Source organism: Gobius niger (genome assembly GCF_951799975.1).
Source record: "Gobius niger genome assembly, chromosome: 12".
Taxonomy (NCBI): Eukaryota; Metazoa; Chordata; class Actinopteri; order Gobiiformes; family Gobiidae; genus Gobius; species Gobius niger.
The window spans coordinates 28,961,093-28,980,255 of NC_136863.1; the positions used below are offsets into that span (position 1 = coordinate 28,961,093).

At 42.7% G+C, this 19,163-nt stretch overlaps 1 protein-coding gene across 1 annotated transcript in view; it reads right to left on the reverse strand.

Moving 5' to 3' along the window:
• Positions 1-638: 638 nt before the first annotated feature.
• Positions 639-19,163, reverse strand: part of sema3e (sema domain, immunoglobulin domain (Ig), short basic domain, secreted, (semaphorin) 3E) — an 82,185-nt gene continuing 63,660 nt past the window's right edge. Inside the window, exons 11-17 of the mRNA XM_079567811.1 lie at positions 17,797-18,022; positions 15,218-15,309; positions 12,711-12,752; positions 12,292-12,458; positions 10,179-10,249; positions 7,439-7,572; positions 639-1,599 (exon numbers count right to left, since the gene is read on the reverse strand). Coding sequence (XP_079423937.1) covers positions 1,093-1,599; positions 7,439-7,572; positions 10,179-10,249; positions 12,292-12,458; positions 12,711-12,752; positions 15,218-15,309; positions 17,797-18,022 — 1,239 coding nt within the window. The 3' untranslated portion in view covers positions 639-1,092. The remainder of the gene's footprint in view (positions 1,600-7,438; positions 7,573-10,178; positions 10,250-12,291; positions 12,459-12,710; positions 12,753-15,217; positions 15,310-17,796; positions 18,023-19,163) is intronic.

A 19,163-nucleotide genomic window follows, 5' to 3' on the forward strand; every position in this document is an offset into this window, starting at 1 on the left:
TCAAACCTGGCTGTAAATATTGTTTAAAGTGGCGCTAGCCCGCAGTTAGCTTTGCCCATTAGCCTGTTAGCTTCTTTTTCGTGATTCCATTAGTGTGTCTTGGTTGCTCCGGTCCGGTGGCAGTCAAGTTACAATTGCGGTTTTCTGGCCAGAGACACCAGGGGGACATGAAAGACCCCCCAATCATCCCAGCAACACTTGTATTACCCCCAGAGGGACTACGGAAAGGATTTATTAAGGTAAAAAAGTTATTTAGTACTGCTTTAAGGTCTAGCATTTGAGCATTAACAATGGCATTAAAAAGCATTAAATATGACTTTTGCCTCTATAAACCGTGTCCAAAGACACAGTGTTTTCACCAAGATCTTCTATTGATGATGGGAGAGTGTGACCACTATGCAAAGCCTTCTCCAGCACACCCAACTGATTCTCAATGGGGTTAAGATCTGGACTCCTGGCATTATCATCTTGGAATATGCCTGAACCATCAGGGAAAAATAATCCATTGATGGAATAACCTGGTCATTCGGGATGAGCAGGTCGTCAGCAGATCTCATTCTTTGGGCACATAGTGTTTCTTTAACCTGTAGACCTGAACAACTGCAGCAACCCCAGTTCAGAACAGTTCTTGATGACCCCAGCGCTCAGTGGAAACAAGGCTTACGAAATATAAAGCTTATCATAGCACTTTTCACTGTACAAAGCGGCAACACTATATTTTCCAGTTTACAATATCTAAACACCAAAAGAAAATAAGTTATATAGTACCAAAAAACATGTTTCAAATGCATAAGCAACTTTCTTTGCATCAGTCTGTAAATGTCCATGAGTTGAATGGGGGCGTTAAAGCTGATATGCATCTTGCGATCTCTTTGAGTCTTACTATCATTTGCTGAGTGTACCTCAAAAACGACATTGCTTCGGTAATACGGCAGGAAAAGAAAGGTTGTAACGCTGAGTGGTGATCCGCAGCCGCCGGTGTTGTACCGTTTTGCAGTTCTCGTCCAAAAGCAATGTAAAAGAAAAAGCTATTACAAGATGAAGGCGTTGACCTTTTGGATAAATGGCGCGCCTGTAAAAACCCCGTGCCCCTCAGGTATCCGTGGTGTGCCTGGGCGCGCGGTTGGAGCTCTCCTCGCCCCTGCCTTTCCCCCTCTTCTCCATCACGTACCTCCTCTTGGGTTTTTTGCGTTTCTTGTCGGAGCACCACACTCTCTCGCAGTACTCCTCGATTCTTTGCGCGTCCCCGTAGCCGATCAGCTGCAGGAAGTCTTTGTACCACAGTCTGGAGTTGTGACCAGGGGAGGGCGCTAGGGCTCTCGGGCTGACGCTCGGGCCGGGGGATGAAGAAGAAGAAGAGGAAGGGAGGCATTGCCTTGCCGTCGAAGCCTTGCCGGCATCCCGTTGGTTGTTGGCATGTGGGGGGCGGATGGCGATCTCCACTTTGTTGGGACTGAGCACCTGCATGGTCACGCGGAGGAGAGTGTGGACGTAGCCGTGCTCCACCGTCTGGCACACGTACGCGCCGGCGTCAGCGCTTTTGACACGGAGGAAGAGGAGACCGTGAGAGGTCAGGATCACCCGTTCGTCACCGCGGATCTGGGGAGGAGAGCAAAGAAGGGGGATGAATAGAAACTCAACGTGGAATACTGAAATTACAAAAATGTCCTTTACCGCTGACTGTGGTAAAACGCCAAGAGAAATAGATAACTGGAGTAATCAGATAACAAAATAATCAGATCACACAGATCACGCCCTGGGTGTACCCGAGTCTGGTTTTACCATACCCTCGCACTCATTGCATGTCGTATAAGGGTCTGGACCTGGTGGGAGTGGTGAACTCCTTTGAAATGACGTATGTAATGTGCCCGAGTGAGTGAAGCAGCCATCATAACTCTATCATAACTCTATCATAACTCTATCATAACGCTATCATAACTCTATCATAACTCTATCATAACTCTATCATAGCTCTATCATAACTCTATCATAACTCTATCATAACTCTATCATAACTCTATCATAGCTCTATCATAACTCTATCATAACTCTATCATAACTCTGTCATAACTCTGTCATAACTCTGTCATAACTCTATCATAACTCTATCATAACTTTATCATAGCTCTATCATAACTCTATCATAACTCTATCATAACTCTATCATAACTCTATCATAGCTCTATCATAACTCTATCATAACTCTGTCATAACTCTGTCATAACTCTGTCATAACTCTGTCATAACTCTATCATAACTCTATCATAACTCTATCATAGCTCTATCATAACTCTATCATAACTCTATCATAACTCTATCATAGCTCTATCATAACTCTATCATAACTCTATCATAGCTCTATCGTAGCTCTATCGTAACTCTATCGTAGCTCTATCGTAGCTCTATCGTAACTCTATCGTAACTCTATCGTAACTCTATCGTAACTCTATCGTAACTCTGTCGTAGCTCTATCGTAGCTCTATCGTAGCTCTATCGTAGCTCTATCGTAGCTCTATCGTAACTCTGTCGTAGCTCTATCGTAGCTCTATCGTAGCTCTATCGTAACTCTATCGTAACTCTATCGTAACTCTGTCGTAGCTCTATCGTAGCTCTATCGTAGCTCTATCGTAGCTCTATCGTAACTCTATCGTAACTCTATCGTAACTCTATGGTAGCTCTATCGTAACTCTATCGTAACTCTATCGTAGCTCTATCGTAACTCTATCGTAACTCTATCGTAACTCTATCGTAACTCTATCGTAGCTCTATCGTAGCTCTATCGTAACTCTATCGTAACTCTATCGTAACTCTATCGTAGCTCTATCGTAGCTCTATCGTAGCTCTATCATAACTCTATCATAACTCTATCATAACTCTATCATAACTCTATCATAACTCTATCATAGCTCTATCATAACTCTATCATAACTCTATCATAACTCTATCATAACTCTATCATAGCTCTATCATAACTCTATCATAACTCTATCATAACTCTATCATAACTCTATCATAACTCTATCGTAACTCTATCGTAACTCTATCATAACTCTATCGTAGCTCTATCGTAACTCTATCGTAACTCTATCATAGCTCTATCATAACTCTATCATAACTCTATCGTAACTCTATCATAACTCTATCATACTTCTATCGTAGCTCTATCGTAACTCTATCCTAACTCTATCGTAGCTCTATCGTAACTCTATCGTAACTCTATCGTAACTCTATCGTAACTCTATCGTAACTCTATCAAGGCATCAATTTTAATTTCTGGATATTTGGGAGCCGAGCCACATTAAAGAGCTTCCATTACTTTCGTATCCGCCACCATTGCCAAACTACAATCAGCAAATTTGGCGCAAATGCTTGACGTAGGCAGGTTGAAATTCAACCGATGTAACGTGGCTACTGAGATCAAACCCAGACGTACATGTAGGAAAATGATAATTGACCGGACTTTACCGATGGCTAACCCGAGTCTGTCCAATGGTGGATTTTTAGAGCAACAGAATTTTCACCCCACCCTTCACTCATCTCCACCTGCAGCACCAGGTGGAGATGAGTGAAGGCAATTGCACCTCCACATTCGGATTTGGAGAAACCAGATAACTGGAGTAATGAGCTAACCCAGGAACGAGATCCGATGTATTTACAAGACCTTTCTCAAAAATGTCTTGTGCTAAATACTGATAGTTTTTGTTTGCTAACCATACAATCAATCCTTTACAATCAACTGATTTTAGAAGTATGGCTGTGTCCGTGTCACCTGGTTAAAAGACATTCATGATGGAAGTATTCATATAAACATGAAAAAGCAGGGAGTGTGGACGGACAGTGCTGACTCTGCAGTTCCAGGAGTAAGATCACACACTAACATTAGGATTTGTGTGCAAGAATAATCAAGGGCACACTATTTAAAAGAGGTTCAAACATTCAACAGACATTATAAGAGGGCATACCATGATAGTATTAAAGAAAAAAGCCTTTATTCATTCAGAGCAGTGCGTGTCAGTGCAGTTCGATATCATGGATATGAATACTACTTCCTGTTTAGCACACACTGTTATGCATTAATTTCACCTCTGTTCACCACTGTACTGCACTTCAACAACTCATTAGGCAATGCAGCGGGTGGTAAATGCACTTTGAAGAATGAGGAATGTAGAGCGTGCAAGGACACAGACGGTGGTCAATGCAGTGAAACATTCAGCTGGGTTGATTTCAACTTGGAACATTAATGTTAGCTCTGACTCATACTAAATTCTTTGTTAATGAGTTAATAATTGTAGCTCCTAACAAACCGGGGATGGAGCCGGCAAGCGCTGAAATGTTTGCCTAGGCCCTCTCTGCAGTTGCTCGCTGAGAAGTTTCTTCAAGAGCCAGCACCGCTACTGACTTGGTAACACAACTGGACAACAGTGCTGCCATCATCACGTTAGTGTTAGGCCCAAGGCTCCGAACCACTGTGTAAACTAGAGAGGCTATAATAATTGTGCAATATTATTAAATTTGCAAAAAAGTAACTCAATCAGGTGATGTGTCAACCAGTTTAAATGTAGCGTCTTGTTCTCAAAGTGAAAGACATCCAAAAACAGCTTTTTTTCTGACACTGTCAGATTGGAGACACGATTTAGAACAAGCTAAATGAATCATCCACTCACACTGTGCATACGAGACCTCACGATGCAGGTGCTCACACTGTACGGAGCAGAAACGCAGACGACTGACCTACTCACACTGTACGAGCGACATGACCCATGTTACCATGGATACCAGCTTGGTGTCTTGGTGTCTATATCAATTAAATAAGTTTGGCAGGGCTAACTTCAGCAACACATGACAAGTAGCCTAGCTTAAGTTAGCCGATAGCCACTAAACTTTTGCAGTGATCTGATCAAAATTGTGTCTAAAATCGCACGGTGTAAACCCAGCTTTAGACTGCGAATGACCCAAACAGTGCTAGGCAGTGTTAATATCGTCAACTAAAATATTTAGTCTTAATTTTTTGTCAAAGTGTTATTTTTGACGACTAAAATTGGACTAAAACTAAATCAATAGTTTTCCATAAGACTAAAACTATGACTAAAATGTCCAGATATTTTAGTCGACTAATAAAAATGAAAAGGAGAGACTAAAAAAATCCAAACTTCTATTGACCGTCTGAAAGAGCCTCATATGCAAATTCACTGCCAAAGGATCAGCTCTGAGCTTTGTTCATGTGGAGCAGCTCCATGAAGCAGAGAAACAAGATTAAATATGATTATAATGAATATTATCAATGCAAAGTCGACTAAATTCGACTAAATTCGACTAAATTTACTTGAAATTTTAGTCGACTAAATTTACTTGAAATTTTAGTCGACTAAAACTAGACTAAAATTGAAGATATTTTTTTGACTAAAACTAGACTAAAATCGAATTACATTTTCGTCAAAAGACTAAGACTAAAACTAAATTAAAATATGTTGTCAAAATTAACACTGGTGCTAGGTTAAGATTAATCTATGCTTGCTTCTGAGACACTCTACTTCAACGGTGTTTGCTCACAGGGGAGAGTAACGGTAGTTTCTGGGGAGGAGCCGGGCCTACCCCAACTCCTCCCTTTGGTCTTATCTAGGCTGCGGGCGGAACGGAACCTTAGTTCGCTGATGAAGCTTTTTGGATGAGAGGTGAAACCTTCGAGACTCCAACCACTGAGTACAGAAGACGACTCGAACACCTTCATTGAAGATGCTTGCTTCTGTTTTTTTCCCCCCGAGTGATTTTTTGCTTGGGGGTGCATTCTCGCCTCATCCGATTGACTGATGTGTAGCGATGCTCCTTTGTCAAAAACCTGTCCAAACCACTCCGGCCTGTGCAGCCCTCTGAGGTAGGCCATCGAGCACTTTGAAGTACAAACCCCCTTCCCATCCCGTCGATTCTCCAGAGTAGAATCACTCCACTTACCACTCATAATGCACCTTATGTGAGCGCTCATTAGTCATGATGTCGATCCGTGCGGCTCTAATGCAAACATCCTCCTGCTACTGCCTCGACTGACAACTCAAGCTAAACATTTCCAAAACAACACCTGGCCCGGTGTCCCTCCTCGAGAATCCAAACGGAATCGCGCCACACAGACCACCTGCTTAAAGACGGCTGACAAATGAAACGTGTAACAGATTCGGATTTCCATCTGCTTTCAGTGGTTTAAGAGCAGCATAATATGTGCTTCAGAACAAGGTCACTCTGCAGAAGCTGTATCCTTTCACACCTTCCTCTTCAGCGTGTAAAAGGGAGGCCAGAAATGAGCAGCGGACATTTAGAAGTGGGTAAATCAAAGTCGTAAGTAAGGGACCACTTCTTGTATTCTTTGTTCTATTTTACTTTTAATCTGTGCTGTGTTGAGCTTTTAACTATTGGAGGCTGCAAGAGTTAGGACCAGATTGGGGACTAATGGTGGAAAGAGAGTCCCTTATCCATTTCCAAACTGGTTTTAGCCATAGGGACTGGCAAGTGTGGACTCATTCTTTGATATATTTAAAAACATTTAAACCATGTGAAATGTGTTGTGAACAAGTAATCATTACAGCTGTTATCTATAAACCAATGTTTGATTGGAACATTTTGACCTTATTTCTCCAAAACAAAATTGTCCTTTTTAGGCTGCATGTTAAATGCCCGTAATAATGACAAATGAGCTTTAATTACAGCCCCACTCGCTGTGGCACTGTTTCAATAAGCTTCTGCAATGGCCAAAGTTGCATTCATTTTTCACCAAGATCTTATATTGATGATGGGAGAGTGTGCCCACTGCGCAAAGCCTTCTCCAGCACATCCCAAAGACTCTTAATGGGGTAAAAGCAGTACTAAGTAACTCATTGCAGGTGTCGTAGCATGTTGCGTTTTTTCACTCATAAATAGTCTGTGAGAGTAAATACTACGCTGACAGGAAAGACAAAAGGAGAGAGGGATATTGTACATCCAATGACACAATGGAGATACATTTATTTCACTCACATTTTACACATTTACGGCTGTAAATGCTGTTTAAGTGGCGCTAGCCCGCAGTTAGCATTGCCCGTTAGCCTGTTAGCCACTTCTTTGTGATTCTATTAGTGTGTATTGGGGCCACTGGTTTTCTGGCCATTAACACCAGGGGGAGATGAAAGACCCTCCAATCATACCATTAACACTTGTATTACCTCCAGAGGGACTATGAAAAGGATTTATTAAGGTAAACAAGTTACTTAGTACTGCTTTAAGATCTGGACTCTGTTGTGCCCAATCCATTCTGATCTGGGACAAAACCCCAGATCAGAACAGATTACTTTTTTTTGGTCAGGCAGGGTGTATTTGGGTCTACACTTCCGCAATGTTGCTTTAACTACTGCAGGACATGATCTGGGAGCTGGGATTTTAGTCCTGAGCACCGAAATGCAGACGTCCTCCTCACCTCGTGTTTGTCTCCGTCCCTCTGAGAGAACCAGAGGACTTTGGCCTGCAGAGACCGGGGCACACACTCCAGTAACGTGCTGTTACTCTCCACGGCGTAGACCAAGCGCTCCTCGGCACGCTGCCACTGCTCACCTACACACAAACACACATGGGAACAATGTGGGCGTTTAACGGAGGACACAAAGGAAACAACAGGTTTTTTAAATCATCACTTTTATAAATCTACAGATATCTTTGACAAATAACTAAATCAAACCACACTTTTGAAAAGCCCCCACATATAAGCCCTGTTTCAGCTCCGGAGACGAGGAGTTCCACAGTTTAGCTCCTGGACAGTAAAGGCTGACCGGCTCTTTTACATTTCCATTGGCAGCTCCTGGTGTGATGGATGGGTTCAGTGTTGTTCTGGAGTTCACAGTTTTCACCTACATCAGTATAGAGCACTATAGTAGTCTGGCCAATTCATTTTCTCGGAGGTGAGGTGTGGTTTACGATTGTCCCTAGTAGTTTATTGGACGGTACAAATGTCTATCATATGCGTCTGCTCGCAGCCATAGCCAATCGTATCAGCTTTAAACTTTCGAGCGAAACTATTTAGAACACGGTCTAAAGCTTGATAGAAAAAAATGGCGTCGCCTCTGCTGCTGTCATGTTGGGGCCGTAAATATATATATTTTTTTTAAATCCATAAACAAACTACAATCTTCCGTATGTCGAATAGCTCATCATCGTCTTGCCGTCCCTCCTCGTTCTGTGATTGGTTCCAAATCCATGCGAAGATTTTGGCCATGGTCCCCAGGCTGCTCTGAAGTTCGAAATGATTTGAGCGCACACAGCAGTCTGGCAGTATAGTGCAATATATAGTGCAGTATAGTCACCTTGTATTCTGATTTTTTTTTTCCGTTTACCAAAGCATTTACTTGACTGCCAGGACTGTTTTGGAGCTGACGACAAACTACTGCGTCACAGCCGGGTCTCTCTGATTGGTTCTCTGCTCTCTCTGGTCCCACCTCTAGTCTATGCAGCTCAACCAAAGGGTGGGGAAAGCGTTTCTCCGTGACCCTCGCAGCGGGGAGCTGACATTGCTGTAATATCACCCCCTGGTGGTGAGGAGCAACTCAAAAAGACACTCGGGGAAACAGGGTTCCTATGTTCCTGCTCCAAAGAGTTTTTTTTTTTCCTAAAACTTGCTGTGACCCATGTGACAGTGCTGGGCTGGGTGACATATTTTTAACCGGATTGTTTTGTGAACAAAAAGTAGAAGCCTAAATCTATAGTATGATTGACAGGCACTGGAGCACTGTTGTACCTTCCCACCTTTTTGCCCTTTTAAGGAACTGGCTTCGCAGCAGGAGATTAAGCAGCCATGTTAACTTCACAGATCACATGGGATCATTACTATAAATGGGGCTGATCGGCTAATCATCGATCTCTTGTATGTTATATCTATGAGCTCAACCTAGGGGGGCTTCCCGTTTTTTGTTGGTTTTGTCATTTTTGTCACTCCGATTTTATTTGGGTTTTTGTTAGACTCTTGTTTGGACATTTCACTTATTTTTTATGCATAATGTTCTTGTCACGGTTTGCGATTTGGGCCATTTTTCCAGGTGTACATCCATACTATGAAATGACAAAGTGTATTAACCTTAAGGCGAGACACTGCAGGTAAATAGGAAAAATATGCATATTTACAGATATCAATTTGAAACTTTTGCTGTAGATTACTGGCATAAATGTAAGAAAAACATACATTGCAAGTTTTCTGTCATTTTATCTTTTCATATAAGAACAAGGTGTTTTATGCCTAAAAATGCCCCTTTTCGGCGACGAATAATGGATAGAGCTACATTCAAATTTATGGTTTCATTTTATTGATGAATGAGTTACCAAGACTTTCTCAGAGGGGATTTTGGATTTCTTGTTTAGTTTTAAAATAAGCTGTTTTTTAGTGGAAAATGTTGTAAAAAAAATAATTTTCGCCTTATTTTTTGACATTCGAAACTCAATAAATGGGGCTAGGGATTAGATAATAAAAAATCCCTCTGAAAAAATCTTCCAAATATTGTTCAGTCCAAGGCTGGAAAATTTGAAGTCTTTAGGTCCGAGTGACGTGGACATAGTGTCGCCACAATGACAGAAAAATGTGTTTTGAGAAAAAGGCCCTTGAAATTATATTGTCCCATATAAGTCTATGGGCAAACATTGAATCAGCGCAATATTTAAACATGTTATTGTGAAGATTAGGTATATTTTCTGTTTCCGGGTGAAAGCTTGTATGTTCAGAGACCAATTTGGCCCAAAACCTGAAAACTGAAAAAAATTGAGTTTTGCCTGTAGTGTCTCCCCTTAAATGGATGACAAACTATAAGACTACAACAGATAGAGAACGGAGTCAACCTTTCCTACAGGGTAAAATCATATAAATATTGTCAGGCTTTGGCTTGATTGATCCAAATCTGGTTGGCTAGCGATCAAAGCCCTCTTCTCCTGACAGTTTGCCCAATCCACACTGAAGCATGGGTCAAATGAGGACGGATTCCACACGTCACCTTACAGAATCCACATTTCCGAAGCCTCCTGCAACTTTTAGCGACAGCGCGGTGTAAAACTGCTGCGCAAAGAGTGTGCCGTAAATCTATTTTACAACTCCAGCGTCCACGGAGGCTGTCGGGAAAGGCGACGAACGGCAAAAAAACACGCAGTCTGGGGCAGCCGCCGCTCTCATTTCCAGCACTAACCGTCAATTTGCAGCCCGTTGCACAGCTGGACGGCGTTGCCATGGCGAACATCCTGGCGCCTGAATCTGCGGCTGAGGAAGAGAGAGAGAAGAGAGAGTGGTGAACATGTGATGTGAGCAGGAGAGGCACAAAGGCCGCCAAATGACTGTGATTTTCCCCCAGAGCGGCAAGTCAAAACACTCGGGGATTGTGTGACGGTGCTCTGACCCTGTTGTTTTTTGTTTTTTTTGGATGGAGACTCGGGTAAACAGGTGACATAACTGTGCATAACTCTGCATGTAAGAACCCATGTAAACAACTGATGTCTAATATAAATAAGTGATGCATGATATCAGAAGCACATGGTTTCTGCACCGTCACATGTTTGTCAGCATTGAAATCTGTCTATTCACCGGGCTGAAGCGGACCCTATAATGAGTCCAGCCCCCCCCCCCCGCCCCCCCCCTGCCTCTGACAGGTGCAGAGAACAGAAGGAGGTGCAAAGGCAGGCCGTGCGCGCCGTGTCTCGGTGATAATGACTCGCTAAAGCAGGGGTGACATTCAGCCCAGATCACAGCGCTTACGGAGCTGTGAAGTGATTAAAGGTCCGCACATCCACGTGGGAAAGCAGAGGGGGAAAAGAGCAGAGGCGCCCGGCGATCAAACACGGACCAAAGCGCCGGTGTCAGGACGGCGGGCGATGCGCACGGCAGCCCCGCGGCATTTCAGGCCGGACTTTGCCTGGGATTTTGTCATCAGGAGAGGGGACATTTAGCAAACCGGATACAGTGAGAAACATTTTTTTTTTAATATACCAGTACTGTAATGATACTTGGTTGACAATAACAATCTCCAGTGGCGGGCCCAGGCCTTCACACACTCGCTGTCCCATAACTCTATCGCTGACTCCTGCAAACTTCAGTCATTCTGTGGTCTTCAATCTGAGCTGTGAGAGTCTGCTTAGTCCGTGTTCCAGCCCTGTGTCGTTCAGTTTTCAGCTGCAAATTCTAGACACCGGCCGGTGTTCGAATGCGACACCATGGTGATGTTTGGGCTGAAATTAGAGGTCGACCGATATGGGTTTTCTGAGGCCAATGCTGATGCCGATTTTTGGGGGATTTTTATCGGGTGATGCCGATATGCTCAGCTGATTTTTTTTTTCTCCAAATGTCTGATCTATACTCCTGTAAAAACATAAATACTTGAACGCTCCAGCAGTGGCTGATTTTATATCATTACTTTAGGTAATTGAATCTTAGCTTGTGTCCCAGCTTATTGCCGTTAGCATTAGCATCCTGTTGCTAGCAGCAGGTTCTGTGCTACAAAATGACAGGCAGCATGTGCATATTGAGGGAGGTTTAGTGAAACCTATCTAACAAACTAACCAATTTTCATCATAATCTTTCTGCTTTCTCCTGAGGCCTGGGACATTGTGAGAGGACTCGTTTTAAAGCACTGACTTCGCTCTTCCCAATAAAAAACATGAGAAGTCTTCACTTTCGGCTCTGGAGATATCGTTTTTTTTTTGGCGCTAGAGCGCCCGATAGCCGGAATTGTAATATCCCCAAATATTGTCCCGCTGCATCAGCCGGCCGATATTTCGGCCAAGCTCTAGCTGAAATTCCGGACAAGCTCCTGTTCTGGGTAACACAATGATCCAGGCTCGGGCCATTCCAGAGTCCCGTTTAAAATAAACAGCAATAAAACACACTTCCCAGATTACACTAGAGTTCACCCAATCAAGGATGACAACCGGTGCTGGCTGTCGTTGTGATTGATTTGTTACCCTTGTTATCCCTCATAGAGAAAAATAACAATGGATATAATTTTTGTTTTTGTAATGTGTGTTTGTGTGTGCATTCTTGTACTTGCGCCATGGTGAGGACCAGTTTGAGTTTTTAACCAACAGAGTGAGGACATTTTTGAAAAGTGAGGACATTTTGTGTGATCCTCACTTATTTGAAGGACTGTTTGAGGGTCAGGATGTGGTTTTAGGGTTAGGGTTAGATAAAGGGATAGGGTTGGGTTTAGATAAAGGGTTAGGAGCCCTAATTTTAGGGTTAGGGTCTGGGTCTATGTCTATGCATGTCCTCACTAAGATAAAAGTACAAGATTGCGTGTGTGTGAAAATGACCTCTTGGTGTAGACCCCGGCCGGGTAGAAGCGGGAGCAGGTGAGCCCGTCCCAGGCGCAGTAAGGGTCCCGGGCCAGGCAGCAGTCGGCGCACTCCGAGCCGTACAGGTCACACTGATGCAGCCGCAGCTGAGCCACGCCCACCTCCGAGCCCACGTACAGCTGTTGCTACAGGGGGGGCAATGCAACAGAATGGGGTTTTACATTTTGGATTATTACAGTAACTACACTGCATGACACACACACAAAAAATCTATCTATCTATCTATCTACCTATCTATCTATCTATCTATCTATCTATCTATCTATGGACAGTGGGAAGTAGAGCGCACTCTCTGAAGTCTGTGCTGCAATGTTAGCACCTGGTGGCCAAGGGAGGAACTGCAGGGACGGACGGCAGTAGTGAGAGGAGACACTCACCCTTTTCGGAGAAATGATGATCTCCTGGATTGGGGCCGGCACCTGTGCAAACAAAACACTTCACAGTCAGCGGATAGACGCAACAGTTTGACCAGCAACAGAACATCTGAAATGACGGCGCAACAACCGGCTCATTACAACAACAATTATATAATTACACACCACAGCGCAAATGCGGTCTGGGCGCTAAAAAGACGAGAGAGAACACGCACGAAGGCTACACACCGCGCTCAAGCTGGGTGCACCCTGGGATTCAAAGTCGTGATGTGTTTTATCGTGTTCTTTTTTTTGTTGTTGTAAATGCTAATTATCCAGATGGTTGTTTTGCAAGGGGGGTTTATTTTATCTGACCTTTATTTGAACAGAAAAGTTCCAATCGAATTTGCGGATCAATTGAGGAATAATGGGAAAACACGTCGCCTTTTGCTAACATGGAATTGAATGTTTTGTAAAACTCTGATATTTTGGTATTCCATAAAAGTAGAACATGATGCTGCAGAAAAGCAATGCACTAAAATATGCTGTTGTACAAAACAAACAGAAGGTGTGTAATCATCTTCCCCGGGCAGGGTGAATAAGCCCGTGTTGAGTGACAGTGCACATTAGTCAGACTGTATACAGCCCTATCCCCTATGGGCTGTACATCCTGATGAAGCTAACCAGCTCTGACACAAGGGCACCAGGACCTCTCCGTTACACCCGGCGCTAATCCGCTCCTAACAGCTCTCGTGCATAACCAGGTAATCGATTAGGAAATGATTTTTTAACGCAGATGCCTTCACAAATGTTAAAGTAGCGGCTTAAATGTTTGTCCCATTGTAAGATCAATCCTGCTTTACTAGGTGTGTATTGTTCATGTCATATTCAGTCTCTTCCTCAAGAGTTCATACACTTACCCACCACCCACTGATGTCACAAAGAGGTTTCCCCCCTATCATGGTGAGACCAAGATCAATCAGGAAGTGCTCCAGTTGAAATTGGAGGAGAGAATAAACTTATACCGGATAATTTGCAGCTGATTGGATCAAGCACGCCTCGTTTTAGCCAATCACAGCCAAGTCTCTTAAAGGGGGGGTATTATGCAAAATCGACTTTTTCAAGCTTTACATCATGTTATTATGTCATTCCCTCATTAAAAACATGGCTGAAGTGTTGCCTTGGCACATTCACGTATTTTTGAGTAATCTGTAAAAACTCTGATGGCGGCCATTTTAGGGATAGGTTTGCCTGAGTCCTCCTAGGAACGCCCCCACCTCCTGGAGACGCCTCCGAGCTTTCGTCACCAGCCGAGTAACCAACCACTGCTCCTCAGCAGAACCCCCTCCCCACTGATGCCACAGACAGCGTGTGGAGGGGGCGTGTCGGAAAGGGTCAGAGTTTCTTAAAGAGACAGAGGCCTATTTCAAGACATTCGCTACAGCCATTTTGAGAGAGCAATTTTATACAAGGCAGTTATTATAATTTACTGCATTTGCAGACCAACAGAAGGTTTCGTCATCATTGTAGTGTGATATAGACTGGTGCTATGTGGTTGAAAAAGCATAATACCCCCTCTTTAAAAGGCTGGGGGATATATCGATATTTGACCTCTTAACCCCTGCCTTAACCAAGTGCATTTTCTCCAGTTCGGTTTGAAAGTTTACAGCCTATAGGCAGGAGTAGAGCCTCATTTGAAAGCTAAGACCTTCAAAACTCATAGAAAGAAATCTTTTTCCTTGCATTGTTGCTGCTTTGTTGTCGTTTTTTTGTCTTATTTTTGTTGCTATTTTCAGTAAGATTTTAGATTTGCGTGAGGCCAAACCAGAGAATATGTGCTCGGTTCAGGTGGGGGTTAAGAGTTTAAGATACATGCATTTTTTAATGAGATATGGAATTAGATCATATCGCATATATTGATATACTGTAGTTCAAATTTGCGCTGTAATACTTATTTTATAGGCTATTTTTTATTCAAGATAGATAGATAGAGAGAGATACTGTATAGATAGAGATAGATAGATCAACTCCTATTTTGCTTTGAGTTTGACTTAACATTTCATTTCACAGCTCTCACTTTGCAGGAAAAATATCGGGATATATATCGTATATCGATCTTCAACCTAAATATATCGGGATATGGCTTGTGGTCCATATTTCCCAGCCCTAGTCTCTAAATAACAAACCTACAATAACAAATTCATTAAATATTCAGCATTAACCTCTTACCCCCCACCCACCTTAACCGAGTGCATTTTCTCCCATTTGGCTTTACCCAAATCCAAAAGCTTCTTTACTGGAGAGCAACAGTGTAATGCCTCAGTTGAAAGCTAAGGCCTACAAAACTGATCCTAACTTTTTTTGTCATGTTTTTGTCACATTTCTGGCTCTTTTTTTGTCGTGTTTTCCTTTTTTTTTTTTTCAACGCTCAAATTTCCTCCACCACAAAACACAGCTTGCTAATATTTTTACACCAGTGCTTTGCCAGCGCTTTCCCTCACACACACATATGATTGTAAGTTTGAAAGTACCTTGAAGACCTGCAGCTCCTCCAGCAGCACCTCCTCCATGGTGTCTGTGTCTTTGTTGTAGATGGTGATGAACTTGAGAACCGCTGAGTCATCTACGCGAAAAAAAAAAAAGAGGAAAGAGGGAAAAGAGGAAAGGCTGGAGTTAGTATGTAACTTTAAATTGCTACAAGTCCCGGGCTGCAGGTGATAGCGCTTGGCTGAGGAGAACAGGTTTTATCTGACGGGCAGGTTTACTCAGCTGTCAGCTCCAGTCAAGTCTGTCCCTGAGCACACTCCCGACTCCAAACACCGTCCTCACGGGCCCCAACACACTCCCTACAAACGGAGCAAACACGAGCCACGGGTTTCAGACACAACCAGGTTCATCTTACAATTATTTACAGTAAGGGAATATCATTATAGTCTAATGATATCAATTTGAATCTCTTTTGCTGTAGATAACGAATATACTAAATAGTCCATAGAGCAAATATGTAAAAAAAACAATAATAATAATGAGTAAATAATAGTAAATCACGCTGGCAATTGGATATAAAGAAAATATCCTCTGAAAAAAGGTTCAAAATATTAAAGGGACATTTCAGGATTTTTGACATAGGGCCTAATTTCCTAGTTATCCAGAGTGTTATTGATTTCTGCAGATATTTTTTTCTTAAATTCAGGCAGTTCTTTCATTTGAAGAGCTTAGTGGCGCTAGGCTAGTGCATTTCTATGGTATCAGCTAGCCTGCATTAAAGTCTGACCCGCTCCACAGTGCACCTGAGGCAAATCACTTACAACGCCAGACTAACCATATAAATATCTGTGTCGATAGAATCATTATAACTGTTTGCATTTATATTTGAGCAGCACCAGCTTCGTGGTTGTATAAGCTACGCGGGGGCGGAGTGATCTGCTAGAAAATAGTCCCTCAAAATGCGATCATTCATGTGATACAAGGTCAGTTATATTCCAAAAAATATTCTATCGAGTGAGTGAGTCAGACTGTTTTTATTGCAGGCTAGCTGGTACCATAGACAAGCACTAGCCTAGCGCCACTAAGCTCTTCAAATATAAGAACTGCATGAATGTAGGAAAAAAATATCTCCAGAAATCAACAACACTCTGGATAACTAGGAAATGAGGCCCTGTGTCAAAAATCCTGAAATATCCCTTTAAGTACAAGACTGGAACGTTTGAAGTTGAAAGTTTTGATATGTGTATGATTCTGCTGTCTCCCACAAAGGAAATGACCATATTTGGATTACAGCATCATCTCGTACATCCTTCATGCTACATGTGGATACCAACCATGTCAGTATTTGTGAATGAATCAGCGTGGGAAAACTGCCGGTGTTAAAGGAACAGGCCACCGTTTTTCCATACTGGGATATGTTCTTACCTGAGCTTAGACGAGTCGATGCGTACCTGTCTGGTCTTCGTGCGTGTGCTCAGTCATGCAAAACGACTAAAGATGTTATTCCTATAGCTCCAAACGGGGGTGAAGTTGGAAGTTACCACACTCTTCCACGGGCACACACAAAGACCAGACAGGTACGTATCAACTCGTCTAAGCTCAGGTAAGAACACATCCCTGAATGGAAAACCGTGGCCTGTACCTTTGATTGATTGATTGATTGAATATTTTATTTCGAGCTACACATAACAGACACAAAAGTGAGAAAAAAAAAAAACAATAATAATAATTACAAAGCTCGAAAAGGAGTGGGAAGAAGACAAGCTTATTAACTCCCACCCCCTATTCACTTCAATAATAATAATGTGGTTGCAATAATAACATATGATTACATATTTACATCAAATGCAACAATGCATTACATTAAGTCAACAATCACAGTATGTTACACTTTATAACAAGTGTATACATTTATTTATTTATTTATTTTTTCCTTATGCGTTATTTATTGCCATGTTAGTATTACTGTTATTCATAATCCTCATCATCATCATCATCATCATCATCATCATCATCATCATCACAACCCATGTAGCATTACTTGTGTCAATGTGCATGAGTAATACATAACACACTCTGCATTTATTCATGAAATATATTGTATTGCCTGATCGATGCTCATGATAACAATATTAATCTTAATGATGTGCACTTAAAAGGAATCAAGGTTCTGTTGTCTATTTTTTTTGTTTTCTCTTATGTTTTCATTTCTTCTGTGCTGGACCAGCTGCCAGAGGGGGGCAGCCCCCAAGCAACCGGACCATCATGTGTTAAGTGTCCTATGCTGTGCATTAAAAGAGACAAGATTTAGGAGTCTGCTGCCAGACGATGCTCTCCTCGAGCAGCCGGCCCCGCTTGCCTGCCCTGTACTACGAGTTATGTTGAATGCAGAAACACACGGTTATGTACATGTTATCACTTCTGAGAATTTACTTCCTTTTTTATTACCATCAGCACCAATACCAATACTACTGACTCAATCGATTTTGTTTGATTCAAAATCGATTGAGTCAGTAGTATCTTTAAGTACCTTTAAGGATGTACAGTCTGTTCTAAATGACATATACTTTACTGTACAGTTCTTGGTGCACAGAGATCCCATGGAGTCTTTGTTCTCTCGTACCTGTCCCGATGTAGATGACGTGGTAGTGTCCATCCTGGGCCTGCACCCGGTCCACAGCGATCTGCGTCAGCCTCCTCGTGCCCGGCTCGGCCTGCAGCAGGACGGGCCTGCGGTGCCGGGGCAGGACGGCGCGGTACATGACGGGGTGGGAGCGCACGAAGCGCAGAACCTCGTCCGGGAACTCCTTAGAGCTGGAGAACCCCCCTCCCGTCATCTTACTGGCACACTGGCGAGACGGAGAACACAGAGGGAGAGGGTGAGGAGGCTGCGGGGGCTCGGAGTTCTGCTGCTGTGGAGGGGGACTGTAGTGCACGGCCGGAGTGGAAGGATTTATACCCCCTTCTGTCAAGGTTTTGAACTGTTTTCTCACCTCGATCATGAAAATCTGCTTTGTTTCCTGTGTAAAAAAATTGACTGCTGCATTTTCTTATAAACTATTCTCATTGCTCACAAAGAAGCGCTTTCTGACATAAATAGATATTTGCATCTCAGCGCAAGGGCTTAAACTGTCTAGAATCCCCTCCTTTTACATGCCTAATAGCTTGTACCATCAGTGTTTGAAGCGGAGGGCAGACAGTAAATCCGTCTGAAGCTAAACCGACTTTTTGGAGCTTTGCATGTTGTAATGTTAGGTAAGACCAGGCCATTTCTGAACATAAATGCAAAAACTCGGTTTAGATTCACAGCAGCCTTTCATTACAAAATGGATGAACTGGTCAAAATAATCCATTTATCATTTCACTGACCTGTACTTAGGCAGGAAAGTCCCTTTAACAGGTGAGTGTGGGACATGTTTTGTACTGACTCACCCTGTGCCCTGCTGAGGTAGTACAAGTGTTCCAACACCTGCCCTATAGTGTCCGACATGTCCCACGGCCGTGTCCTCCCTAAAGGACACTTGTCATTGGGCGGGGGAAAGGAGCGCCGGCTGCTGAATGTGTAATGAAACAACGGCCGCGCAGCAAATGTAAAGTGTTTGGTTAGAAATAGGGCTGGGGAAATGGTCTCAACTTAGAAAAAGCTTTTTTCTTCATCAGGCCCAAAGGGTTAGAGGAAAGGAATCAGTCACCCATACCGTTAAACTCTACCAGTTTGGTGTATTAAAAAAAAAAAAGTTTAGTTTCTACTGGTTTTTATCTATTTTTTCCCCCCCCAATATTTCCGTATTTTTGCCCCATTTTGTTCTCGTTTTCCCAATTTTTCCTATTTCCAATATTTTTTTTTTTCAAATATATTCCTAATTTCGTATATTTCCCTCAATTTATAAATATTTTTTTCATTTATTTTGCCCAGTTTCTCCCTATTTTTGGCCCAATTTTTCTTTTTTTCCCCCCATTTTTGTCCAAATTTTTGTCCACATTTTTCCA